The 16,081-nt window shown below is 36.3% G+C and overlaps 1 protein-coding gene across 4 annotated transcripts in view; it reads left to right on the forward strand.

Moving 5' to 3' along the window:
• Positions 1-16,081, forward strand: part of NUBPL (NUBP iron-sulfur cluster assembly factor, mitochondrial) — a 93,413-nt gene that overhangs the window by 60,633 nt on the left and 16,699 nt on the right. For all 4 annotated transcript variants that reach the window (XM_068684433.1, XM_068684434.1, XM_068684435.1 and 1 more), the window contains 2 exons: positions 6,575-6,660; positions 12,609-12,729. In XM_068684433.1, the coding sequence (XP_068540534.1) occupies positions 6,575-6,660; positions 12,609-12,729 (207 nt within the window). The remainder of the gene's footprint in view (positions 1-6,574; positions 6,661-12,608; positions 12,730-16,081) is intronic.

The raw sequence follows: 16,081 nt of genomic DNA on the forward strand, positions 1-16,081 counted from the left end.
AATTTGTATGTTTAAATAGTATTTTTTCCTTTGCCAGAAAAGCTATAGTTGACAAATGCAAATCATCATCAAAGTTATCTTAGCTTTGGATGGTCTTAGCAGTTAATTATGAAGTGCCTAACCCAGTAGGCTGTACATTTAATTTAGAGACCAAAATGCAATATGAGTTACATGTTAATGGCTCAAACTGTTTCAGTATTACTTTAAACTTAACTCTTGGCTCCTGGATATTTAATGGATTTCCTGTCCAAGCTGAAGTGAGAGCATGCTCAGTGCAAGTTCTTTAAATTTTATAATTCTTTAAAAAATAGTTTCTACATATTGAGGCAAAAAGCTGTAATGTACACAGGCTTTGAAAACTGAGGTTCTCAGAGGTCTGGCAATAGTGGCTGAGTGTATGTTAAGCAGCACATTTGCTGTAATTGCTTCTTTTTTTTCCAGACCATTCTGAATAGGAAGAATAAATAAGCATAGAGTTCAGCTGACAATTACAAAGGATAATAAAAATCCATGTGAATAATGGTACTGCATTCACCCTCACCTCTGGGGAAAAAAGTTAAAAACAAGTTTGTGGACATGATTGAAGTATTTTGTGTTGTGTAGTTTTGTTGTTGGTTTTGGTTTTTGGAATAGGAGCACACTTTTCCCTAGCTCTCTTTTGATTGGCACCTCTCAGAAATTGTGAGAGTTTTTTTTTTAAATCATATTAATTGTCAAAAGAGAATATTTGGACATTGCTCTTGCCTAGTATAATGTACACTGTAATTTGGATGTAATTGGCAAAGGGCCTTGAAGGCAGGAGGTGCAATGGAGTAAAGCAGAAAAATACTAATTCAGACAGCCAAAGAAAAGTGCAATGTGGCAATGTGTCCGTGAGGGAGTACCTTCTTATTTTAAGCATGTATTTTGTAACTAATGCTTTTTCACAGATGCTACTACAAATATTTTCAGTGCTCTAACAGTTTACCAAGTAAATGTTATGTATTGAATGACCCGTGTATTGTTTACCAGTACCAAAATCAGGCATTTTAACAGTGAGAAGCATCTTCTTTATGGCTTTCTCCATGTGATCTAGTGCAAAATGGATGTTACAATACTTACTGGCCAGTTGGGTGAGGGCAATTGAACTGCAGGATGACAGCTTTGTCCAGCTACTGATACTCCTTTGCTCAGTTTTCACAGATGAAGTTCCTGTCAATAACAGCATAGGATTCTCCCTGAGCTTGCTGTAAAATTCATGTCCTCTTTTCACGTGGGCAGGGTGGTAGCACCTCAGTCTCTGATTACTGGCTAGTTTGTGGGCAGAAGAGGATGTGTGGCTGTTGGGAACATACACCATCTGAGCAGCTGTTCAGACTCCTCCAGGAAGGTAAGAAGCAGGCTGGAGATGGGACACGGCCAGGATCCAGACTTTAGGACAATTCTGCTCTATGATATGAATCTTAAGGATCCCTTAAAGGCAAATCAGACTAAGGATTCTTTCAGGTTACCAGTTGTAATGAGACGTGTCACACACAACCTAAAGGAACTTCTTTATGAGGTTCATCCAAGGAGATGGCAAGTTTTTAATGTTAGTGCAACTTTAAGCATCACCAACTGAAATTCTGAAATTCTAGCAAAGACGAGCAATAGCTCATTCTGCATCTTCAAGTGCAAGCTATCCTGTAATTGCAAGCATATTTTATGAAATAACAAGAAATTGCACAGAACCTGAGCAGGTCTCTGAAGATCCATAGTGGAGATGATTCTGGTTCATTAGGCTATTTATAACTTGAAAGTCTTGCCTGGAAGTTTGAAATTGATGCAATGGAAGAGGTAGCAAAAGCTACAAAAAGCGTGGTAATGTGGTCAGATCAGTCCATTGGCAGCTGTGTTGAGGTCTGAATGTGGTTCCCTGCAAGTGTTCAATGCCTGCCTATCAGCAGGCGCAATTACTAGAAAAATGCAATATGTCTTTGTGTCTTTTTCCTCCTGAACTCTATTTGTCAGTCTTTCTGGTCTGTTACTTTTCACTCCACAGTTTTTTGGGTGGCATTATTTACTAAGTTAGTAAGAATCGAGGTGATATAATCCAGTCATTAATCTAATATTGGCAAGGGGAGGTTGCATTCTTAGTCATCTGTCTGGATGAGATGGACGTAGCTTAGTTATGAAGTCTGCCTTTGTAGGTATTAGAGCGGGAAAAAAAAAGGATTATGTTAAAGAGCGAATCTTTTCATCCTAAGGTTGATCTTGTAAGCTTAGTTTATCAGCTGTTTTTTAGACTTGCATGTTTTTCTTCACTGGCTTGAAAGAGAGCCTAAGTGATTTGCTTAGGTACAAATTAACTGTATCTAAGGCTTGGGGAGATTGCATCTTGTGTCTTGTAACCCAAAATGTCTAATGCAGACCTTAGTGATACAGGTGAATGCAGGTGGTGTTTTCTCTACGCAGAAATTAAAGGCTTTTTCAGTATTTCTCATTTCCTAAGCACCAGTCCACCAGTAGGGTGAGTAACAGTGCACCATGCAAGCACACCTTTTACTGGGGATTAAGCACCTGGGGTTTTAAGAAGAAGGGCAAACATCAGGCTGCTGTTAGTTCTGTCTCTCTATTTTGCATGCGAAGTATTAAAAATATAGTTAGCATAGTTTCTATTAATGCAAAGTGCCTCAGCTCTTTGACTGAAATACAGTGAAGTTACAAGAAGAAATGAAATGCATGAATAAGATGTGCCAGTTAAACCTAAATGTGCTTGTTAGATGTGTATGTTCAAGGCATAGAAATTATTCTTCTGCACACAACTGTGAAGATAGAATTTACACTATATTTTAATGTGCGATGTGATAACATTATAGTTTCTGGAACTTCTCTGTTCAATTTGTCAGCTTTAGTTTGCATTATTTAGACAGGCTTGTGTAAACATTGCATGTATTGCTTCAAGAGTCATGCTGCGTGCATGAATTCAGTCGTATTTCATTACTTTATTGATCAAAATAACTCTTTACTGTTTGATATTCCTATTAACCATGTAGAGCCAAAACAGCAAAGAAGGTGTGTGCTGTGTTCTTTCTTGCCCGTCATTTGAATCGCTTTCTGAATTAAGTATGCAAACTTATTCAGCAAAGGGGAACACTGAGGCAAGTCTCATTTGCCACATTCTGTTGCTAGTGAAGGAAATAATGCTGCTAATAATTTGAATTCTTGAACTTCAGGTTGGGTTTGCTGGGCTAGCAGTTGTACCAAAGAGACAGAAAATGCACTTAATTTAAAGAATGTTGTTATAAGTCAGTACAAGCTCACTATGAATAAATTTAGTCTGGAAATCAAAAATGGGTTTCTGACCGTAAAGGTTCTGGATCTTCTCCATAATAAACTTCACAATCTGCAATTACTTTTAATAAGTTTTGGACAGGTTTCCTATAGATACCAGCATTAGGAGTGGACTGGAGCCAATGACCTTTGAAGTCCCTTCCAGTCCTGTGGTTTTGTGCCTGAGTTTCAGTTTGTTTGCAAGGAAATAATCACTCACCAAACAGGTATTTCATAAATAGGTCAAAAGGCTCATCAGATTCTGCAAGTCAGTAAATCACTGGTAACTGTTTGTAATATATTTTTTGAACTTATTTTCGTGTTTCTAGGTTATTTTAAGGATTTATTTTTCACTGAACTGTGTATGAATAGAATTTAAGGTAGGAGCTCCTGAAGAACTGTAGTGTACTGCTTTTCTTTTCCAAATTAGCATGTTCAGAATTGAATCAGATTTACTTCTAATTAAAAAGTAAATTAAATCAATAATTGAATATGAAACTTAGCTTCATTTTGATGAAAATTGGTGGGTAGTACTTCCTTGAGACCACCTTTAATTTACATTTTACTTCAAGAAATGTAAATGAGGAGATGTCCCGGATCTTCTATGTTGATGTGAAGTAAATCACTTAGTGAAGATACTGTTAAGCAGTTTGGGCCCCAGGGAAGTGCTTTAGAACCAGAAGACAAATCCTAATGAAATTACAGTAATTTTAAATAGCCTTCTTTAAACTGCTTATGAAAGTGTCAGATGCTTAACTAACATGACTAGTCTGATTAGTGCATACTGTGCTCTGCTTTCTTAAGCCATTGTGCATACAGTCTAACTGAAGTTTTTTTATTGCTGCTGTTACAGTTACCTCTGTGGTTATCAGAGGCAGCACCTGTGGGCTCGCTTCTTTTTCTAAGAAGCACTGTCCTCAGTGTCAGTAGAAGGATGTGATACCAAATTTCAGTATTCTCACAAACAGGAGCAACAAAAGTAACTTTAAAAAATTTACTAGAGGGAAATAATGTAGTGGTTTTGTTCCGTAATCCAGTTCAGAACAAAAATTAAAATAGGAGAGAGAGACCTATTACACCCTCAGCACCGGCTTCTTGGTTATGTTGCCTTTCATTCTGTGGAAAAAGACATCGAAGTTATCCACAAGCTTAGTTTTAACTCACATGTGACAGAAGTTGGAATTTTTGTACAGGGAGTTTGTGTTCAAGGCAGCCTAAACTCTGCAAAATACCATTGAATCTTTTCATCTTTTGAGATTTTCCCTTTGGGTAAGGTTCTCTAGCAACAGGTTATTAGCGTAAAACAAAACAAAACAAAACCTTTCCCAAATAAGCTGTTTATGGTTATATTGGATGTTTTCATTGTGCCTAGTTTGATTTGTTTAAAAACATTTGCTGGACCAGAAAATGGTCAGTTAAGTTCTGCTGACTGCATGTTAACTTCTCCATGAAGATATACAGAATGCTAACTGAGCCAATATCTTTTTTTTTAAAAAAGCAGAAACAAAACCTGCCATGTGAAACAACTACACATAAGACACAAATTCTAGTTTTCTAGTTTTGTTTGAAGAGAGAGCTATAATAAGCACTTTGTCTAAGTATTGGAAGATCTTTATTGAGCCTAAATTTGTTGGGTGCATGCATTTTGTGAAATTAACCCTGTATTTCAGCATTGTCTGTCAAGTGTAACCCCACACTTCATTGGAATGACTGGCTAAGGTGTTGTGGATGTAACTGAAAGTGTTCTGTGTTATTCTTTGCTGTGTCATTGAAAGCAGGTCAACTTGGGAAAACCAGCAAATTATTTGGATGCCAGAGTTTTAGAGAACAATAGGGAAATTGCATTTGCTTAGTACATTACATATGCTGTTCAGTTTTTGGACTTGTGTCTAATATTATGTAAGGCAGAGATTGGCAGCTTTTCAGGAGCGAGGTGCCAGATTGTATTTTTCTTTTGCAAATTAGAGGTTAAGCACACTGGTGGAAAACATTCACATGTGCTGTCAGGCAATGTTTGGAAACGGCTGACTGTCACGCAGATGAGATGCCACCATGCAGCACATGGCTTGCACAGGGCTGTGGTGAGGGGCAAGGCTGCCTGTTCCACTGCTCCGAACTGGGAGGCCTCCTAGGGACATCAAAGCTCCCAGTATGCAGTCCCAGGTGATGACCAGGGAAATCTATCGTCTTCCTTTGACAGGTACACCAAAGGGTGGCAACTGCAGGCCCATGCGTCTGAAATTATATATCATAATTGCTTTCAGCGTGAAGGTGGGCACAAATTTCTCCTGTGAGGTTAGCGTGATACAACTTAGCAGAGATATTTTTATAACATACTTAGGAGACTGGCCGATTGCTGTAAAACCAGAACTAATCAATTGCTCGCTAATGTGATGCTTTATAACCCATTTTTTAAAAATAGGGATGGGTATGAGCAGATTATTGATGCAAGTGTTAAGCAAACAATATTTGAAGCCCCTGAGCATATGCAAAAAGATGCAGACACAGCTCTTTGTGAAGTGATAGGGGATATTTTAATGGCAATATTGGTTTTGCAGGCTGTGTTAGTCATGAAATGGTGTAACATAGTAATGTGTAGACTTCCTATGTTCTTACCTCTAACGAAGAGCTATATCTGTTCTGAGTAGTTAATAATTCTTAGGAGCCCTAATTATCAGGGAACTTGAGGTCATGCCTGACTGGTGAGCAATAGGGCGCTATTTTTCCCCAAACATTATGCAAGTGTGTATGCATCGGTCTGTTGTAGAATCATTCATACAGCCACGATCATGTTAGACTTCACTGGTGCTGTGCCTAGAGTAACTGGTTTCAAGTTTGTGCCTGCCAGTTGTGGTATCCAAAAGCCCAGCAGGTTCAGAAAGAAACAAGCTGATGGCAGATAGCTCCCTCTTGCTTTTAGTGCAAGGCTTAAGGTTAAATCAGAAGCTTTCAGATGGTATGGAACAGTTACTGTGCACTTATTTCCAGAATATCACCATTGCAAACTGTGAGCATGTGGACCATGTTATCGTCTGTTTGTGGTCATATGGCAACTAGAGCCATTTTCTCATTTAGAAAATATAAATGTGTTCTACGTAGATATTTTCATCTTATATTTTTCTAAGTTATTTTTATCACTCTGCATTATATTTCAGTTGTTTTTATCACTGCATAATAAAGAAACTGTAATTTTATTTCTTAAAAAGTATCGAACAGCCAAAATATTTAGCGGTTATGAATCATAATATAAACTTCAATGATGTTTCATGTTTTCTTTTCCCAGGAGCTGTGATCATCTCCACTCCACAAGATGTGGCTTTATTGGATGCACGCAAGGGAGCTGAAATGTTTAGAAAAGTCCACGTACCTGTAAGCATCTACATTAAAAATACCTATAGATTTTTTTAAAAACGTGGGAAATTTCCATATGCTGTAATAGGTGAACAAACTATTCACGAATCATTTTAATCTCATAAATTCTTGTTTGGGGGAAAAATAAATTAGAATCTGCCTTATATCTGAATCAGAAGTTTACTTTAACAGAAGGGAAGGAAGAATTTTGTCAGAATGAGGTGGTAATAGTATTTAATTTCTTTTACAACAGTTTTTTAATCACCTGGAATATGTCAGACAGCTAACCAGATAGAGATGATTTATATAGTCATCTGTGTTTTCCAAATACATTGTCTAACTATATCCTCGATATATGTTCTCTTCATCTCTGTGTTAGAGTTCAAATTTGAAATTTCTTGAGATGCGGAAAAAAACACCTTCATTTTAAGAAGGAAGTTTAAGATTTTGGGAAGATATGTGCATACCTAATTGTCACTTTGCCTTTTGAAAGGCTTTGTGACTGTTACACCAGCAAGTCCATCTTTGTTGCTTTGTTTCTCATTAGGCTTAGAGTTAATGTGGTAGCTTGCTTGTTTGGGAAATGAAATGTTTAAAACTATCCCCAATATTCATGTGGATTGAAATGGAGGGAAAATGAGGAAATATTAGAAAGGTAACAAATTTGAATTGATTTCTTGTTGTTTTAATATTCTGGAAGTTTTCACTGATAATTGTGTTTTTTCACTGAATTGGTTTGAATTAATATTTTAGATCTAAATTGAAGAACTACAAAAAATTATTTGAAATAATGTAAGAAGCATATATTTTTGTTTATTATTCTTATATTAATTTTTAAAAATAAGATACTAATTAAACGGATTTTCTAGGTAAAAATTTGATTAAATTGCTGTAAGGTCTTGACAGTGTTACAAGTTGCTAAGTAACTGAATGTTATACTCCAGAGTATGTTCACGAAGAGACTCATTTTTCATTTGAAATGTGCATTTGATGAGAAAATACAAACTGAAATGCTTCCCTATTTTAGATAGCAAAGAAAAAAAGCCATTTACTGTACTTAATTAAAAAAAAATGTATATTTTATGGCTTATCTGTGTGAAGGTCACTTCTACTGTCTATTAAGAAAGGGAAATTTCTTGAGTGGCTAGTGCATTCTTTAAGTTTTTAAAAAGGCAACAGAAATCCTGAGGAGACTGCTTTGCCTTTTTTGTTTTAATTTACAGGATAGATTATCAAAAGAAATAAATAGATAAATTCCTTATAATTAACTATTCATGAAGTATCTTTGCACCAAAATGAAAGCAGCATTTATTGTTTGCTATTAAAAAAAATACATACATACATATATATAGATACAGATATACATGTAGATATGACAGAAGGAAAGCATATGAAATGCTTTGTTTTGATTTTGTTCAGATTTGCTAAAATCATGCAAAATGATTTTCCTCATATAAAATCATATTCAATTTAGTACTTCACTGAAATTTCCTTCCTGTAAGAAATTATCCAGATTTCTTTCTAAGTCAGTTTTCTTCAGTGCTCCTTGAAGAGAATGGCTTCCACAAAACGTGTGTTCTATGACCGACTTGGCTGCTGTTTATTTGACTGCTGGTAGATAGGATTTTAAGTATCTGTTTAGATTTGATGGAGTCCTCAGATCTGTCTTACTCGAATGATAAGCCACAGCAAAGCAGTTGTGCCAAATGCTGAGTTTGAATGCTCTCAAGCCAGTCGTCTGTTGTTATGTGGTGCTTTACTTTTTTTCTCACCTTGTATGTGCATCAGCGTAGATGTCTCATTTACTTCAGTGTTAAAGCAGATCCTGCTTATGTATTACATTTAGTTTTAAGTCTAAAATAATAATTTCAAACCTGGGGTTTTCATCAAAGAGGTGAAATATTTGGGACCATATTAAAATTGTGTGTCCTAATCATGCAGTTGACTCAGTAAAAAAATCTGATCTTTAAAATCAGATTTAAAAATTTAAATTTAAAAAAATTAAAAAATTTTTAAAAAAATTAAAAAAAAATATTTTTTTTTTTTAAAAAAAAACAATTGCAGAGAGTCTACTTTCCAAAGAAGTTGAGAGTCTGCTAAGCTGTGAGTCATTGAGTGTGCTTGCTTCTATTCCATAAACCGGAGTCTCCCTTGTGCACATAGGCATCTATACACCACATTCCCATCACTGCTTCAGTCATTAGTTACCAGAGCCTCACATTACATCCATATAGTATTACCACAGTAAAGTCACAGTTGTTAGCGTTGTTTGTCCCTTACTGAATTAAAATTAAATGACAGAAGGATTTAATTGAAATCTGTCATTGAGAGTCAGCATGGGAGCCAGGATTACAGTGCAGGTCTTACTTTAAGTCTTAGGATGTCGTCATTAGAAGAAGAGTCCCATCTCTTGCACAGTGCAGTGTACCAGGCAAGGCAGGACGTGGCAAAGTGATACTGGCTACTGTCACCATGAACTCTCAAGACTTTCTCCCATTATGTGAGTTTAGCTGTCATTTTAATAGATCCTGGAGGCTTTCTCTGGGCTGTTGACAGAAAAAATGAAAAAACCCACATTAGTAACTTGGAGTATTTAGGAAAAAATTGCCTGTTTTCATATTCTGAAATTGAGTTAGTTGGGTAGGGTTTATGATAAAAGCATATCCCTGAAAGCAAATGAGAAGGCTTTAATTAAATCTGCAACTTTCCTCATAGCTTCCTTGAGTTGGAAGGATTCATTGTGGATTTCCCAGGTTTCAAAGAAACTGTGTAAATACAGCTATGTATTTCTTTCTAAGATGTATAAAAAATTGTTTAATCAGATACATACTTGTTGGTATTTTTGTAGTTTACAGTACCTAGCCAAGATTATGGCTTCATATAGAGAGCTGCAGTTAGAACCAAAAATTGCTTGTCAGTAGAAAAAAACTAGGAAGACAGAAATATGAATGTGCATGTTTACTTGAAGCACTAAAACATCAAGTGACATACTTCCATAGGAAGTCTACGGCAAACTGGAATTGTAACCCTCACCACTTCAGTTCAAGTCAGACTGGAGTCAGACCTCATCGCCAGCTGTTCTTAAAGTACAGGGAATGACTTAGGTGGGTTTCTCAGGAATTCTTTCCTTGTATAGAGAGAGCAGTATATGTAGATTTGGGCATGATTTGTAGTTTAACCAAAAGGTTAGTTGAACATAAGGAATAAGTAAGCATTCAGAAACAGTGCATATACAGGTCATTGATAATGAAAAGTAAGTTGCCTCTTATTTCTTGATGGATGTCTTTTCACAATTCAAAAAAATAATTTGACCAAATGAAGTTCAGTATTGTGACTGTCTTGTATTCTGGCACCATAGGCTAGCTCCTGTACTGTGGAGCATCTAGTCATAGTTTTCATGTCGTTACTGAGGCAAATTTGCAGGGAAATGCTCAGGAAGAGGAACTCTCTATGGATAAGAATCAGACTCGTAGGTACCTATGGGATAGTTTGTGCAAACAGTCAGAGCTGCTTTGAAGCTTTTCCAGATGTATTATTTGAGCAGGGAAATGAGTTATTATTCACTTTATTAGCAAGACCAATTACTTTGTCTGTAGATTTAAAAGCTCTGAAAACAATAGTGAAATCTCTTCTTTCTCTAAATGTCTACAGAAATATGCTTGTTAAAAATAGACTTCAGCACTAAAGGTGTGTGTGTTTGGACAGATTGTGTATCAAATTGGGTATTCATAATTGGCAACTAATATTCCAAAAATCTATTCCTATGCCAGAAGAACAATTTATACATCAGTAATCACTGTACATGCACTGCTCACTGGTTGGATGACAGCTAGGAATAAAGCTGAGAAAGTAAAAGTGACTGTGTAATGCTGAAATGTCATTTGCTTTTAGAGAGATTTGTTGGAATGGAAACAAAAAAGGACATTGAATAAGACCTCTAAAACTGATTTAGCATTGGGGATACAGTTGTATCTCAGTATTTGCAGTAACTGTGGCAGAAGGACTTATTTAGTTATTAGGTTATCTCAAAGAACTAACAAAAGAGCTGAAATATTTCTAAGCTATTTGCAAAACAATAGTAGACTACATAACTTTGATTATGAATTCACTGTATCATAAGTGTTGTACAACTACATTGAGGAGAACAAAATGTTCAAAACCCAAGACATCTGGATGTGGATGAATTCATTTAGAGCATAAATATTAAGATCTTTTTTTCCTTTGTTCTGCAGATAATGGCTTCCCTGTATCATAGTTAAAATACTGTTTCTCTTTCATCAAATAATGTTCCCTCCAGTGTTCTCCAGTTTGTCAACACAGTGAAAATTCCATGACCTTAATTTAAGGAGAGCAGGATGAATGCCTCCTCAGAGGTCAACAGGAAGAAGACTGTGGCTGTACACCCTTGTTATACCTCTGTGCCATGTACTCACACTTAGTATGCCATAAATCATATTAGTTTAAGAACTGGATGAAAAAAAAATATCTGTGGTGATGTACCAGCAAGTAGAAATTTGTTTCTCTTGCTTCTCTAGCAGTCCCTGGGAGACAGTGGGAAATGAGGAAACTGTATTGTTAAATTAAAAGTAGGTAATCTCTCTTTTTTTAAGTGTGTATATATATATATATATATTTTATTTTTTTTTTTTTACTGTTCCTTAAAATGTTCCTTGCTGTAAACCCTTTGAGAGCTTTACATAAATAAAGGAAAACATAGAAGTTGGTATGAAACACGTAACGGTGGTATGTATAGCTTAAAAAAAAAAAAAAAGGTATTGCCTTTTGATCAGTTTTAACTTTGATATATGGAAATTTTTAAGATATTGTAAATAACATGCCTTTACTTGCAGTGCTACCTCCATATTCTTTTAGTTAAGTCTTTATTTTCACTTCCGGTGCCAAAAGTTGTATGGCCACTGTTAATTGATTAACTTAAGACTTGTTGCTTACATTGAACCAACATCCTTTTAGATATGTTTCATTACCACAGAGGATACATTACTAGAATGTTCTGGGAAATTTTAGAAAGCACAGAATACCACAAGGTATATAGCAGCTTTTCTGTACTTTAAAATATAATCATATTTTTACAACTCAGCTATAATGTATGTGACATACTTAAGTGGCATAAAGATTGTGAGATGAAATTGAGTAGCATGGAACCTCTTAAAGCAAATCTTTTGTTGATTAGCAAAGAGGTAGAAATTTTCAAGTGTTTTTGTGCTGTTGTCATCACTTTTGAGAAATTCTGTTCTACTTCAGTGAACAGTCTTGTTTAGTAGGTGAATAAACTACGATCAATTTTATCATTAGCATTATTGTACATTGTGAAAGAAGACACTTTTGTGCCTGATCTGGCCAATTTTCAGGACATATTTTGCATGTATACTGTTGAACACCTGTCACCAGCAGAAAGGTACCTAATACATGTGTATTAGATTTTTATGCTGTAGTTTTGCAACTTTCTTTCACATAATTATTTCTGTTGTTTGACCTTTAAAATGTTTCCTTCTCTACAGAAGAATAGCAAATCTGGTTCTTTTTGTAAATATTTCCCTAAAGGATAATTTACGAAAAAATCTTGAAAGCATGTCTGATTGTCATTTCTTGTAATGGTATGTTTTTATTTTGCTCCTTGAAATTGAAAATTACAAAGCTATAAAACAGTACCTGAAAACTCTTCCAGTATTCAGAGTTCAGGAAATATAATATACATCTCCTCGTCTGGGAGGAGGACCTCTTAGATCTGTTCAAGAGGTACTACTCCTGACAAAGAAGCCATAATATTTGAGAGGTATAATTACAGAAAATTTTAAATTATGTACAAATGATAGCAAAACTGAGACAGTAAAAGCTGATAATGATTTGTGGATTCTGTGTTGATCATCTCTTCTTTGTTGTCAGGGATGAGTAACAACTGATGCTTGAATCCCAGGTTTCAACATTACTTCTTTTTAATTCAACAGGTTTTAGGACTAGTACAAAATATGAGTGTTTTCCAGTGTCCCAAATGTAAACATGAGACACATATTTTTGGAGCTGATGGTGTAAGAGATCTAGCAAAAACCCTTGGATTGGATGTTCTAGGTAAGGATGTAGAAAAAGCTTTTTAATGGCGTGAACTGAAGTACAGAACTGCACAATTCTAAATTACTGCATATTTACATGTTCAAATGGAATAGAATTAAAAGTTTAAGTACATGAATGTCCCTGTTGTTTCATGCTCTGATTCTTATCAGGATCATTCTTGTTAATGGGATATGGACTGGATATGCAAATTCTTGAATTGCATCTTAAATCTCATTTGAATTACAAACAATACAGAACATGGATTATTTTGGTAATGATGTCTATATTACTTGAAATTCATTGTTATAATATGCTGTGCCATCCTGTAAAATTTAGACCTTAGAACTCTGACTGATAATGCCAGTAGAAGTTTCCTTATTTATTTAATTTAAATGAATTGTGTATGTGAAATAAATATGTTAATTGAAATTCAGTTCATTGGAATAGTTTCTATAGTTTCTATAATAGTTTCTATAGCTGATATGAAGATACCTTTACTCTAGCATGGAAGCAAACACACTAATGATTATATTTAAGTGTTGAGATGAAAAGAATGTGCTGAATTGCAAAATGTTGTTTCAAAAGAAAATTTATCTTTAAAACAGAAATTGTCCATGATTAAATCATCTGGCATGCATATAAGCTAAAATATACATCGATCAAAATGTATGTTGCTGCTTTAAAAAGGCATATTTCAACCTGTGCTTTCAGTATAAAAAAAAAAAAAACACACAGCGTAATTAAGTTGGTAAATGGGATAATTGCATGTGTTAATGATGTGTTTCCATGTATTACTATAATTATCTCAATGATTTTCCATAGCTAATTCATTAAAAGAACCAGGAAGCTCACTTAGATCAACACAAAAACATCAAGGTGTGACACAAACTTAAGATAACACAGCAACGTATAATTAAAAGACGTGCATTTGGGCTATCTTTTAGTCTTATGAATATATAATGAGCTGCGATCAGAGCCCAAGGGGACTTCTACAGCCTTGGGTTATGTGGATGGATGCAAATGTTCTGCAAGAAGTTGAGTCAAACATGCATTTAGATACACAGGCACAGATGATGTGCTGTGTTGTTGGTCTCGTAAATGTTTTTCTTTTATTCCCTAACAAGGCAGAACCTATTGTAATAGTGTTTAATAAGGAGACGTGTGAGAGATTTGCAGGTTTAGCAGGGGACGGACAAAACATATGAAAAAAAAATAGTGAAATTTGCCTTAGTCTAGCCTTTCAATGACAGTTTGAAGATTAAGAAAAATGCCCCACGGGTTAAATTTAGAATCACAATACTTGATCTGATTAGTATGCTCATACTTCCAAGGGTGACCATTGCACAGCAATACCATATGGTATTATAAAAATTTCTGTTTACAGATTATATGTTAATCTATCCCAAATGGTAATTTTATCCTACTGCTATTGAATTGCACCAAAAGCTTTGAGAGATTTTATCTATCCATCTATAAATTTATTTGGCTTATGTTTTGCTGTTCTCTTTGTTCAGTTCAGGACCTAGTCATCTGAGAAGATCTAAGTTCTTAGTTTCATTAATACCCAACAAAGTCTGCAAGCCAACAGTGTGCAGGATAGAAAAGTATTTTCCTATTTGCTCACGCTCTGCTGCCTTTGATTGAAAACTTCTTTTATTTTTGTTTGACAGAAGACAATTGGGAGTCACCAGTCACCTTCTGAGTGTAGTTCAATATTTCAAGTATTTTTAATTGCCTTTTCTTTTTTATTCTTCCCTATAGGAAAGAGTGAGTCTTTGAGAAAGACTTTGCATTGCTAATTTCTCTCTCTGTCTCAGAAACTCCCATTTTCTTTTTTTTTTTTATTTGATTTACCTGAACTATGACCAGAAAGTTAAGCAAATTTACATACTGCTAAGATACCGAGTAGTATACACACCGTAGAATCACAGAATGGTTTAGGTTAGAAGGGACCTTAAAGACCATCCAGTTCGAACCCCCCTGCCATGGGCAGGACACCTCCCACCAGATCAGGTTGCCAGAGGCCCCATCCAGCCTGGCCTTGAACACCTTTGGGGATGGGGCATCCACAGCTTTTCTGGGCAGCCTGTTCACCAGCGCCTCATCACTCTTTGAGTAAAGAATTTCTTTCTTGCATTTGATCTAAATCTACCCACTTTTAGTTTAAAGCTAATCCCCTTTTTCCTATCCCTACACCCTCTGACAGAGTTCCTGTAGGCCCCCTGTAGCAGCCTTCTGTTGCCTGTAAGGTCTCCCCAGAGCCTTCTTTTCTCCAGGCTGAACAACCCCAGCTCCCTCAGCCTATCTTCGTAGGAGGGGTGCCTCAGCCTTTTGATCATCTTCAACGCCCTCCTCTGGATTCATTCTAATATATCCATGTCCTTCTTGTGCTGCAGGTCTCAGAGCTGAATGGGGTACTCCAGGTGGGCTCTCACAAGAGCAGAGTAGAAGGGGAGGATCACCTCCTTCAACCTGCTGGCCATGCTTATTTTGATGCAGCTCAGAGTACGGTTGGCTTTCTGGGCTGTGAGCGCACGTGGCTGGCTCATGTTGAGCTCATTCAGCAACACCACAGGTCCTTCTCCTCAGGGCAGCTCTAAATCCATTCTCTGCTCAGCCTGTATTTGTGTTTAGAATTAGATTATCCTGGCCCAGATGCAGGACCATGCACTTGGCCTTGTTGAACCTCATGAGGATCGCACAGGCCTTCCACTCAAGACAGTCCATGTCCCTCTGGATGGCATCCCTTCTCTTCAGCGTGTCGACCGCACTACACATCTTGATGTCATCGGCAAACTTGCTGAGGGTGCACTCTTTCCCACTGTTCATATCACCAACAAAGATGTTAAACTGCACCAGTCCCAATACTGACCCCTGAGAAACACAACTTGTTTGTGTCCCATGCTTGGACACTGAGCTTTTGACTGCAAGTCTTTGATTCAGCTCTTAATTCCTTACCCATCAAGTGGTCCAGCAATCAAATCCATGTCTCTCTGATTTAGAGACAAGGATATCGTGTGGGACAGTGTCAACTGCTTTGCACAAGCCCAGGTGGATGATGTCAGTTGCTTGTCGTAGAAGGCCACCAAATTTGTCAAGCACAATCTTCCATGGTGTACTTACAAAGTTTTTCAACATTCTCCTCATAGAAGCAGCAATGGCTCTATTTTTTTTCCTGAGCACTTACGCTTTCTTTGCAGTCCAAAGTATCATCAGAAAAAAATATTACGTTGATAACTTCCCATCATGTCCTATAGTGAAGAACAGTACAAAACCTTCATCTTCCTCAAATCCTTATCAGCCAAACTTATGCACAGATTTTGTCTTTTTGCTTCTGCTTTATGTATCATGTTTTGATTTTTTTAATTGG

The sequence above is a fragment of the Anas acuta genome, chromosome 5 (genome assembly GCF_963932015.1).
Source record: "Anas acuta chromosome 5, bAnaAcu1.1, whole genome shotgun sequence".
Taxonomy (NCBI): domain Eukaryota; kingdom Metazoa; phylum Chordata; class Aves; order Anseriformes; family Anatidae; genus Anas; species Anas acuta.